At 44.2% G+C, this 12066-nt stretch overlaps 1 protein-coding gene across 1 annotated transcript in view; it reads left to right on the top strand.

The window, feature by feature from the left end:
- SYN3 (synapsin III) overlaps positions 1 to 12066 on the top strand; it is a 202139-nt gene that overhangs the window by 180817 nt on the left and 9256 nt on the right. Inside the window, exons 9-11 of the mRNA XM_019611443.3 lie at positions 1323 to 1397; positions 4552 to 4654; positions 11566 to 11700. Coding sequence (XP_019466988.2) covers positions 1323 to 1397; positions 4552 to 4654; positions 11566 to 11700 — 313 coding nt within the window. The remainder of the gene's footprint in view (positions 1 to 1322; positions 1398 to 4551; positions 4655 to 11565; positions 11701 to 12066) is intronic.

The raw sequence follows: 12066 nt of genomic DNA on the forward strand, positions 1-12066 counted from the left end.
CAAAATCAAAGACTCACGTGTCAATAGAAAATGAGAGGCTGAGGGGTGAACACAAGCCATCAAAGGACTCAAAATGATCAAAGCTCAAGGAGGAATATATATTTTTGCTTAGAATGTAGGGTAGGAAGATGGTTGTTGGGTGAAGGTAACAAAAGGCAAGAGCTAACAGTATAAAAACACAATTATTCAAGAGTAATTTTTGCCCCTCTCCCTCTCTTTTAAAATATGGGTTAAAAAGACCGTTTAAATTTCACAGCAACTGTACATACCACTTCAGAAAATAAATGGAAATGGACACCAGGCTGTCCCTCACCAGAGTGAAGGGAAACCCTAGGTAGCCGACTATAATGATTCAGATTTACTATAGAGCAGGACATCAGTATTACGATTGCTCTATATAATCTTACGAGTTCAAAGTCTTTTCTACATCATGTTACAGAGGTGAGAACACTGGGAGAGAGGGTTTCCAAAATGACATGTTGAGAGCGCTGGATCACACAGCACACTTCTCTCCTAAATCTCTTTCACTGTGGAGATTCTCCCTGGGTGTACCTGTAAGCTTGTTGATTTGCTCTAGCAGGTAATTCTGCTAGGGTTATCTGCATAGTGCTGTCACAGCAGGCTGTCCAAGGTCTGCCCTGTGCCTAAGGTCAAGGAAAGGAAAATTGTCACCTTGTCATGGATGATGGTGAAACCCAGCAACACTACCTTTTTTTGGAAATTAACCATCACTTGCAGCTAATGAGACTGTAACCATTTTGCAATTATAAATTCTCCAAAACCAAAACATAGTAAGCCACAGAAAGGTCAATGGAAAGTCAGTGGAAAAAGAGTGTATAATCGTATTTTCTATGACACCAGTACCACTGAAGTAAAATTTACGGAGACCCAGAGTGTTAGAGCTGACATTTGTGGAACTGCTTAGTCAGATGTTTGCATGGAGTGTTGTTCTTCCACAGATGGAGGATGCTACCATTGCAGAACACAAGGGTGATTATCCCAGAGACCTTTGCCTGACATTTCAGCTCTCCTAGGCCTGAGGTGTAAAGAAAGAAAGTATTCACAGGGCTTGATGTGTGCTCAAGATTCCTTGGAGATTTGCTTGCCTAATTCCTCATTCAGCCTTTCATGAGTTTGAACAACATATCCTGTATGGAGTGTTGCTGAGGCAGGATTTGGAAAAATTTCTACAAGAAAGAACCTCACCTCACCCTCTTCTGTACAAGCACTAAGTCAAGGACGAGAACTGCAGTATGAGGGAGGATGGGACAGGAATGTATGCATTTTCATGTTCTGGTTCTGGTTCTGGTTTGTTTTTCTAGGAGGACGTCTATCTCTGGAAACTGGAAGGCAAACACAGGTTCTGCAATGCTGGAACAGATTGCAATGACAGAGAGGTAAGGAAGAGGGTTTCAAGAGAGTACTAACTATTCTTGGGTTAGAAGGGAGGAATTGTATTTTAGACCTCAGTTAACTGAGAGAACTGGTAAGCGAGCTCTCCTGGGAGGCTGGATAAAGGAGTTTAAAAGACCAAGTATTTCCTTAAAAAAATACTAAGGGCACAAAGGCAAACTGTCCTATTTTGGAGAACGGACTGGAAGGACAGCTAGAAATCAGCGTTGCCAGGTCATTAGATCTTTAGTGAATTTAGAGACAGGAAGCAAGACCAGCATAGTAAGGTCAAGCACACAAGTAACAAACATATATGTACAAAATCAGCAAGGTCACAGCATAAAACAAGAACAAGAAGTTATTCTAAGCACATTACAAATGAGAGGCAGACATAGAAAAAGCGTTTTTCTTCTGGCCAATAGAAGGAAAAATCTGCCAGTTGGAGTGTTGAAAGCATTAGTCTCTCAAAAGTGGACGCTGTTTTAGTGAAAGTCACGCTGCTCAACAGTGCAGAAGGAATTGCTTCATGCACCTTGCACTCTAAACTTTGCAGATGGTACTTCCATATATTCAAATCACTGTGATATTTGCTAATATTGAAACTGCATGGTATTGTTGACTCATGGTAACTTTTGCTTTGATGTATTTTCCATATGCTTTTCTATAGAACTTCTGTCAAATTACTTGTTCTCCATCTTGCTTTTTTAAAGTAGGTTATTCATAGATTTAAAGAATCCATAAATATGTGTACTCAGTCAGGCCTTGTGAATCTAAGATTTTTATTTTTTTTTTTTTCAGTTTGTCTCTCCCATTCCCCATGATCTTAAGGTCGTGGTTAATTCTGACTCTGCCCAGGTTTGGGCACCACATTTGAAGAGAGATAACAGTGAGCTGGAGAGATGTCAAAGGAAAATAAAGGGGATGCTCAGAGTAGAGGATGTAACAATTGCTTATGTAGTATTCTACCTTTTCCAGCTAGCAGACCGCTGATATTTTTTCAGGAGAGGTGTGCTCTCGTGCACAGTGAATGTATGCCTTCAGTTCTAATGTTCAGTTTTCTTCATTAGTTTTCACAGAGCAGGAAGAAGTTGTCCACAAGCTGAACAGTGCTTCATCCTAGAGGATAAAAATTAAAGAGCATAAAGTCTTGAAATATATAAAAGACATTAGCCACCTTTATATTGCTAGTGTAATGTTGTAAGAAATAATAAACTTAAACTGCAACAGAAAAGGTTCACTTGGGCTTAGTAAATATTTCCTAATAGTAAGGATAACAGCACAAAAATGAATTACCTGGAGGGGATGGGGGATCTCTGTCCTCTTTCAGGTTAGATGAGAGAAATGCCTCCTCTTTGAAGTAGAAGAGTTGTGCAGGTGATCATGTAAGGTCCCTTCTGTAGATTCAGTTCTGTGAAACAGGGAAACCAAACCAAGCTCCTTATTTGATGCCAAAGGTGATCCTTCAAGACCCTACTATAACTGTGGAAGCTGGATATTAATATGTATCCTGGTTGTTCACAACACAATTGTAGCTAGAGAGATGATGGGTAGACATTTCTAATTGCACCTGCTGTCTGCTTTAGTGGTTGGCAACCTTGCCCACAGCATGGGGTTGGAACTAGATGATTTGAGGTCACTTCCAACCCAAGCCATTCTGTGATTGCATGATTCTGATTTTAAAGCCCAGATTCCTGCCAACAGACCACGCTGAATTTTGAAGGTTCAGATTATAGTACTACCACAACTCACTGAGCCTTATCTATCCACAAATACAAGAAATCCCATTGAAATCTAAGTCATTCAGTGTATACAAGGCAGAAGCATGCCAAAATGCTTTGCCAAGTGGAAACAATCTGAAGTACATACTGTACTCAACAGTAGCCCAAAGGATTGACATGTCCAAGTCATACTGGGCAAAATGATAGTGAAACTCCACAAGTGCTGATGATGATTTGTAGGCATAAAATGCTGCAAGCAGTGCTTCAGAGCTCAGAGGATGCGCAGCTCTCCTCCTCATGCTGGTTAGTTCTTCTCAGGCTCTGCCCTCCTCACAGGGGCTGGGATGAACATGCTTGGTCTCCTCATTAGGAGCCATTTTCCCTCAGACATTGCGTTCACACAAGTTGATCATTATGTTGTCAAGCCATGGGGACTCTGGCTGGCTTCAAGGATGTAAACTTGATCTTTGGCCAAAACAGCTCTTTTCCCAGTCCCCTCAGGGCCTGCAAAATGTCAGTGTTTTCAAGAGGCTGTGGCCTCCCCTCCCCGCATCTTGTCACAGTCCTGCTTACAGATCTGCTGTTCGGAGATTATTATTTTTATTGAAATGCTCAGGACTGCAAAGCAGCTGCACAGGAAATAAAACCAGGACGCCTCGTTCCCTCCTCGTTTCCACTCAGGGATGCAGGAACAGTCATATGGGATGCAGTCCACTCATAATATGCCTCTTTCATTCCCTCTCCTCCTCTGACACCAGGACAGCTAAAGGGGCACCCGACAAAGATGGCCTCAGCTCAGAGCAGCTGATAGTTCTGTTCTGGGATGGCCAGAGAAAGGGGCTGTGGCCTAGTCTGTGTGATGAGACCACCTGTCCAGAAGCAATGTCCAAGGGATGGGAGGGTGAGGAGCTGTGGAAGGATGGCATTGAAAGGGTGAATTGTAAAAAGAGGAGCCGCTGGGTAACAGATCACAGAGGAGATGGCTACTCTGCAAAGTTCTGCACTCGCTTTCCCATCATAATGAAGCCCCAGTGTCCTGAACGTCTTATCAGGAGAAAAGTTTTCTGCATAATGGAGGGCTTTCAGGCAAAGCCAGTACAAATTCTAAGGGGCCAAATCTTCTGGGAGATAAAATGAGCTAAATATTTATAGCTTGGCTAAATGACAACCGACTGGATATCTGATGTAAATACCAAGGAGGGAAAGAAATGTTTTAAGGTGGCTTTGAGGGCAGAATTGAGGCAATCTGAACTAACAGGAAGCTTCAGACAAAATTCTCTTGGGTTTTTTTTTGGTGCAAAAAATGAAGGCAGAGCATATCAGGAATGCCTTACGATTAAAGTGGCTCCAGAATCTCTTTGTGCGGGCATTGGGATGGGTAACTGTATTGGTGTATCACCAAGGCAGCTAATCGTAGGCCATGCCTCTGTGCTTTCTGCAGGTACAAACTGTGGGTGGATGCCTGTGCGGAAATGTTTGGAGGTCTTGATATTTGTGCTGTCAAAGCTGTCCACAGCAAAGATGGAAAAGACTATATCATTGAGGTGAGAGCAAGGGGAACCTTGGGGAACTGTATCTGCAAACACTTTCCCTCAGAGTTTATATGCACCAATATGCTCACTCACACCAACATGTGAGGTCCAGCAGTCACTGCTCTAGGGTGCCTATTTGTCTCCTCCAAGCTCTGGTTCACTGATATGCAAGAGTCTAATTCACAGCCTCAGGCAAACTGACTGACTGGTGAGACTTCACCTACAGTACTGTCTCTAGATGTGGAGTTCTCAGTATAGAAGAGACATGGACCTGTTGGAGTCCATCCAGAAGAGGGCCACAAAAATGACCCAAGGGATGGAACACCTCTCCTACAAAAACAGGCTGAGAGAGCTGGGGCTGTTCAGCCTGGAGAAGAGAAGGATCCAGGGGGACCTGACAGCGGCCTTCTAATATCTGAAAGGAGGCTGCAGGAAAGAAGAGGACAGACTCTTTAGCAGGATCAGTTGTGATAAGAGAAGGGGAGATGGTTTCAAATTGATAGAGGGAGATTTAGACTGGATATAAGAAAAAAGTTTTCTATGATAAAGGTAGTGAGGCACTGGAACAGGCTGTCCAGAGGTGAGGTGGATGCCCCATCCCTGAAGACAGCCAATGTCAGGCTGGAGGGGCTTTGAGCAACCTGAAGTAGCTGTAGATGTCCTTGTTCATGGCAGACAAGTTGGACTAGGTGTCTTTTAAGGGCCACTTCCCACTCGAGTGATTCTATGATTCTATAATAGATATGCAGCAAGGGATCAGAATTAAAGTGCCTTCATTACTCACTGTGGACTGTGAAGGGAACTGGGAGAACTGCAGATTGCTTGCCCACCCCTGCTTTCCAGATAATCAGACCCCACCATGTGGTAACATACCAGCATGGGACAGATGTGAAGCTGCCTTCTTCTTAAGCACATAGTAGCCTGCAAGTGTTGCATGCCTCACCGCACCAGTGCCCCAGCACCATTCTTCCTAGGCTGAACATTAGCAAAGCCAGCACACCTCTGATAGCTGCTAGTAGGGATTGATAGCATTATAAGAAAACATGCTTAGATTCAGCCCAACCTGAATCCAGGTGCCACATAGCAATATTAAACGTGTTACGCTCCACCCATTACCCACCAATTCAGGTCCAGGAGGTGATCCAGTTCACTAAATATCTGTTTCTAAAGGAACATGTATTTCTCCAATCACTTTAAAGGGAACTCAAATAATAAAGCTCCTAGCTGCATCTTACTTGGTTGGACTAGATGTTCCTAGTGGGCTTTTCCAACCTAAATGACTCTATAACTCTATGATCTAAGAGAGTAGAATAAATGGTGATAATGTAGCATAAAGGTCCATAAGGAACAAGAACAAGTTAATTAAAAAATGAGTGCATTTTCTAAAATTTTTTGCCTAGATAGCATTCACTAGAATAATAGACCAGCAAGGCAGAGCCCTACAGAAGTACGATGGTCAGCATGAACTACAGACATCTGTGTTCAGAGCCCCATTAATTACAGAACCTATGGCTCTGGGAGCTAAGGATCAATGCGCTCCTCAGCAGACCAGAGGCAGAGATGGGAATGGGTGTGCAGGATGCTCAGGTCATTTGAACAGGGTAGGGGGGGGAAAAACTGGCCAGAAAATCCAAGTGGAAACCTAAGAGATGCCCTGGGGGAGAGAAAATGTGGCAAGTAAGCAAGTGCCTCTGTCACTATGTGATTCAAGGAGGCACAGCATCTGACCTGCTGTAAACTCCGCCAACACAAGCCAGCTGAGGAAGATGAGCAGAGCCAGCCTACGGCTTCATGAAGGGGTGCTGACACACTGGAAAGATATGTGTGGGAGAGCAGTCCCACCCGCTGAGGGTTGGGATGCTGATGAGAACCACATGAGCCCTCCAGCGACTGCACATTCCAGCATTATGTATCTGCTCTCCGGGGAGCAGCGACCTGTCAAAGGGCATGTGATCCAAGCACCGTTGCCAGCAATGAAACGCTGGTGAGCCTCTGTCTTTGCTGTAGTGATGAGTCTGCTCCTGTGTGCAGTTCATCAGCACCTAGAGGAGCATCCCCCAGAGCAAACTGCCTCCCTGCTCTGCACTTGTATATCTCTATGCACGTGTAGCTGAGAAAGGAAGAGCAAAAAAGCAGTCTTGCTAAAAACGAGCGTAAGGACATTTGGACTGTGTCCATACATGGTCAGATGTGAGATGTGGTTTTCATATCCCCACATCTATTCCTGCACATAAGCCTATGTACGTGCACACATGGATAATTCTGTGCTTAAGGATTATACGCCTCTGCCTGGATATACCTCTGGCTTTTCACATCTGTCTTTGTCTGTGAGTGACTGCATGAAAAGCACAGCCACCCGCTGACAGCCATCACCGCACACAGAGAAATACACACTAACACTCCCCTCTCTCCAAGACCAAGGTAAAAAGCAACAGATCTAATACAGCACAAATTAGAAGACACACATTAGCTTCAAATCGGTCATGCTGAATTATCCCACCAGAAAACCTGATTGAGCAACTCCGATGTACCAACACCAACAGGCATTCAGATGGCAGGCTGACGGACTGACGGTTGGGAAAGGAGTAAAGCAGTGCAATACAAATAGCAGAACAAAGCCAAACAGACATCTTTTCTACTTTATGCAGATCTGAGAGAGATGTTGACAAGTAATTAATTGCCTCCAGCCTATTTCCTGGGGTACTTTTCTTGGTCTGAAACTGATCCTTTATTTTGCTTTTTTCTTTTGATAGTGGGAAAAAAAAATAAGTTTTTTCACAGTGCAACAGTTGTATTTTTCTTGGTGAGAAGGAACAGTATGCTGTGACATGTTATATGAAAGCATGCCTAAATGGCCTGAACAAATACAGAATTTGCACAATGCAATTGCAGGCCGTAATTAATTTTCACAGTGCAAAGCTGTTCTCTAGGAAAGAACTGCAGAAGCAGTGATAAGCAAGTCTATGAAATGCAATTTATCACAGTGGCTCATTGCAAACAATCAGATTAAAAGATGAATTATCAGCAGAGGATAAGAATAATCTTTTACTCATGGCATTTGCTGCCACTTGAACTTCACCTTTGTTTCCTTTCCTGTGGCAGATACCAGGACTTATTGCCCTTCTGCCCTTTAAAGCAACAACACACGTGGTCAGTGGGCATGGTGTGAATGTGCTGACAGTTGGACTAAATGATCTTAGTGGTCTTTTCCAGCCTTAATGATTCTATGGTTCTATAAGTTCCATTTTCATACACAAAAGGAAATCTACTGATTTCTACAAAGTTTCACAGCTGTGAATATGATGGCAAATGGTGATTCTTCCTTTTCCTCTGATTTAAAGAACTTTATCATTTTAAAAGAATATTCAGCATGAACATTCCAAAGGCCAAACCCTCAAAATAGCACAAGTTAGGTACCACTGTTAGCAGCCAGATTCTCAAAAGAGCTCAGCAGTGTGTATGGTCTCTCCCACCTCCTTTTTTGGCAGTCTAACCCTTTTCTACATCTCTGCTATATTGACAAATATGGAGCAAGTGAGAGACAAGTAAAATGATCCACTTGATGTATTCTTCCTCCTGGATTGGCTAAGTCCTACCTGCTCTGGAGCCAAGCTGTGTGATGAGAGACATGCTCCCTGCTGGCCGTACCCATCCCTTCACCACCGTCTTATCAGTCCTTTTGAAATGCTTAATCATGTGTTCTTCCTTCCTTCCCTAAAAAATCCTCTAACACCCCACTCTTGCACACCAGAGCACAGAAGAGTATGACCATCCTTTAGGCCTCAGCATCATAGAGAGGCAGGAGGAGGAGCAGGACAGGGTTTACCTCAGCCTCTTCTTTGCCCTGCTGCTTTCCATTCCCCCACATCCCTTATCAGGCAGCAGCAGCTGCCTCAGGAGCAGCCACTGACCTTGGGCAACTGTGAAGGCCAGGACCATATGTGTCAACATCTTCTTATTTTGCTCAGCTGCTCTGTGTTTTTCTCAGCATTTGTGCAATCTATCTGTGATTCTGATATTTATAGAACCATAGAAACATTAAGGTTGAAAGAGATCGCAAAGATCACCAAGTCCAACCATCAGCTCATCCCCACCATGCCCACTAACCATGACTCTCAGTGCCACATCCATACAGCTCTTGACCACCTCCAGGGATGGTGATTCCACCACCTCTTTGGGAAGCCTTCCAGTTTGTTTATTTCGGCACTGACATTAGTGCCTGCTCAGCTGCAGGGCAACTCACCTTTCCTGGAGGAGACACAAAGTAACATCTCATGCTCCTTTCCACTCAAGTGACAGCCAGCTGTGTTCATTTTGCCCACCGAAATCACTGCCATTCTCACAGGCTTTTTCCTATGTGTGTGACTGCTCACCCCCATATTGGCAGCCTCCTACAGCTCATGCTCCCCTGCCAGACATACACCACACACACTGCGGGTGCCCTGATCCCTGGTGAATTTTCCTGATAACCAGCCTGATCTCCTTCTATGACTAGGTGACGCTCCTAGTGGATAAGGAAAAGGCTGTGGATGTACTCTACCTAGACTTTAGGAAAGCTTTGGCTCTGTCTCCCACAGCATTCTCCTGGAGAAGCTGGCAGCTGGCAGTGGCTTGGACAGGTCATACTCTCCACTGGGTAAAGAACTGGCTGGATTGCTAGGCCCAGAGAATGGTGGTGAATGGAATTAAACCCAGCTGGTGACCAGTCATGAGTGGTGTTCTCCAGGGGTTGGTACTGGGTCCTCTCCTGTTTAGTATTTTTATTGATGACCTGAATGAGGGGATCGAGTGCATCCCCAGTTAGTGCGCATGGTGGGGATGGGTTGGTGGTTTTACTAGGTGATCTTAGAGGTCTTTTCCAACCCTTATGATTCTGTGATTCTCTGGCTGAAATGGGACCTGCTCCAGGGTTCATTCCCCTAGTACTTCTGCTTTATCAAATAGAAACTTCCCTTTCTGCTCCAGCCACTGCTGCCACAGAAATAGGGAAAAGCATTCTCAACGGGGGGAAATTAGGAGTTTTATTTTAGTTGGTAGTTTCAAACTGAATTTTATCATTGGGAGGGTTAGGGTTAGGCTGGTCTGTCAGCAGACTAATGGCACCATCTAGTGGTCAGGTGAGGCCCTCGAACGGTGCCTTGCATGGAGCTGAGATCTCTTTTCGCACGTATGAACTGCAATCGCCAAACGAGATGGGAATGCTTTTAATGAGGGAGCTGGGGGGAGGAAAGCTGCAGAGAAACCTGCTGGAAGGCTCCCGGGAGCAGTGAAGCACAGCGGCATGCTGGCCGTTCCCTGCCATCATGGATTTTACACTGCTAGGGAGACATATTTTCCTACCTCCCTTTTTGCAGAGAAACGGACTGGACAGTGGAAAGAATCACTTTGTGTATTGAGCTGAGCATTTTTATCAGATCTTATGCCTTCCTTCTTTCACACTCAGGGTAAAGTAGCCAGGGATTTAAATGCCAACTTCAGGCAAACTCCCACTTTAAATCTCCTAGGCATCTTCCCTAGAGTTTGCATGAGCCACCAATAGAAATGAATATTGCAAATTAATAGCTTCTGGCTAGCATCAACATACAAACTCAGTGAACTCATCTAACTGTTTTCCCCTACTTTAACTTATTAAAAAAAAAAAAAAAAAGTGTAAAACCTTCCATTTCACTCACAGCCTTGCAGCCTTGCCAAAGTGGATTGCACATCCAGTTGTTATCTGAGCATGAGTCAGTGCCTTTCTGGAGCAAAACAACCTTTAACTCTGCATTTCCAAAGTTCTTCACGTTTGGTTTAAAAATAAAAGCAGAAACAAAATAAACTCTTCCAACTCTGATATTTGGGTACAACTATATTTAATCCAGCTGAATCTTAACTTCGTCGTAGCACAGCTCTTCCTGTGGGATTTAGCTAATGTTTGTGAAGAACTTGATTTAGAATGAACTATTGAAAATGATGTTTAGGGCTGCTGTGCACCTGAGGGTTTGCTGTGTTTCATTGCTATTGTTGTTGTCAGACCATTTTTTACCTCAAAGACCTTTTGACAGTTCTCTTTACTCCATAGCCACAGTTTTACATGCCAGCTTTCTCCAGCACAGTTCTAGTACTTGTTGGGAAGCAATTGTGTCATGACAATATCAAGAAGAAAAGCAGAGAATAAGTTTACTTTTCTGCATTAGATGCCATCATTTTGGTAATGTTCTATTCACTGTGTATCTGTGGAGTTTATTTCCCCTCTCAGGGTGCAGTGCTTTGTGTTTATTAATCCCAAATGTTTCCTGATTTCTGCCAGCACCTGTTGCTTTCATCTCCTCAGACTTTAGTACATTGTGTTTCCATTCTCCTGGGCCTGCATGTGGCCCTTTCTTCTGCAATGTCTCCCCCATATGCTGTGGCACAATGTTAGAGAAACCCCATCCATGAGAGTCATCTCCTCAGGAGATGAGAAAAAGCAAGTTTGTGTTTACTTGATTTAGAAAGCCTTCAGACACCAGAAGACTTGGCTTGGCTTTCACATTGTTAAGGGATGGAAGATGGGGTGTGGTGGAAGCACTGGAAGGCACTGGCACAGGTTGCTCAGAGAGGTGGTGAATGCCCCATCCCTGGAGACATTCAAGATCAGGCTGTAGGGCCTCTGAGCACCCTGATCAAGCTGTGGGTGTCCCTGTTCATTGCAGGGGAATTGGACCAGATGGCTCTCAAGGGTCCCTTCCAACTCAAACAATTCTATGAAGTACATGTCATTTCCAAAAGCACCAAAGTGAAATCCCAACCAAATATGTTTTAGCATAGAGGGGATTGATGACTAGAGGTATTCGTAAGAATGTCAGGGAGATGAAGCAAGGTAGTGTGATTGGTGATCTGAAACATGCATCTGCTACCAGGAACTCTCCTTATTAACTGCTGCCTTTTCCCTCTCTTGGCAGGTAATGGACAGCTCGATGCCCCTGATTGGGGAGCATGTGGAAGAGGACAGACAGCTGATAGCCGATCTGGTTGTTTCCAAAATGACTCAGCTTATCAGCACTGCTGGATCTACCCCATCACCACTGAGACCTTGGGTATGAGAGAATAGAGACCTTTTGGTCAAGATGTTTCCTCAAACTCTTTTGTTCCCTCTTCTTCCTGTGTGTGTGAGGTAATCAGAAGTCTCATAGAGTTGAACAGTCCCACATGAGAGTGTGTTGGGTAGATTGACTCCTGCCCTTCCAAAGAAGTCTCTTGCAGACAGCTTGCATTGCATGCCTCTAAGAAATGGTTTACTCTCCCTTTCTCCCCTTCTGCATAGCTGTGGTACCACAGTGGTACTGTGGGCCATGCATGTGCATACACATTCTGGCTTGCTAAATTAAATCCCATTTTTATTGAAGACAACATTTTTAGAGGTGTTTGCAACTCTCTGCTTCACCTCCATCCAACACCCAGTC

Source organism: Meleagris gallopavo, chromosome 1 (assembly GCF_905368555.1).
Source record: "Meleagris gallopavo chromosome 1, MGAL_WU_HG_1.1, whole genome shotgun sequence".
Lineage (NCBI taxonomy): Eukaryota > Metazoa > Chordata > Aves > Galliformes > Phasianidae > Meleagris > Meleagris gallopavo.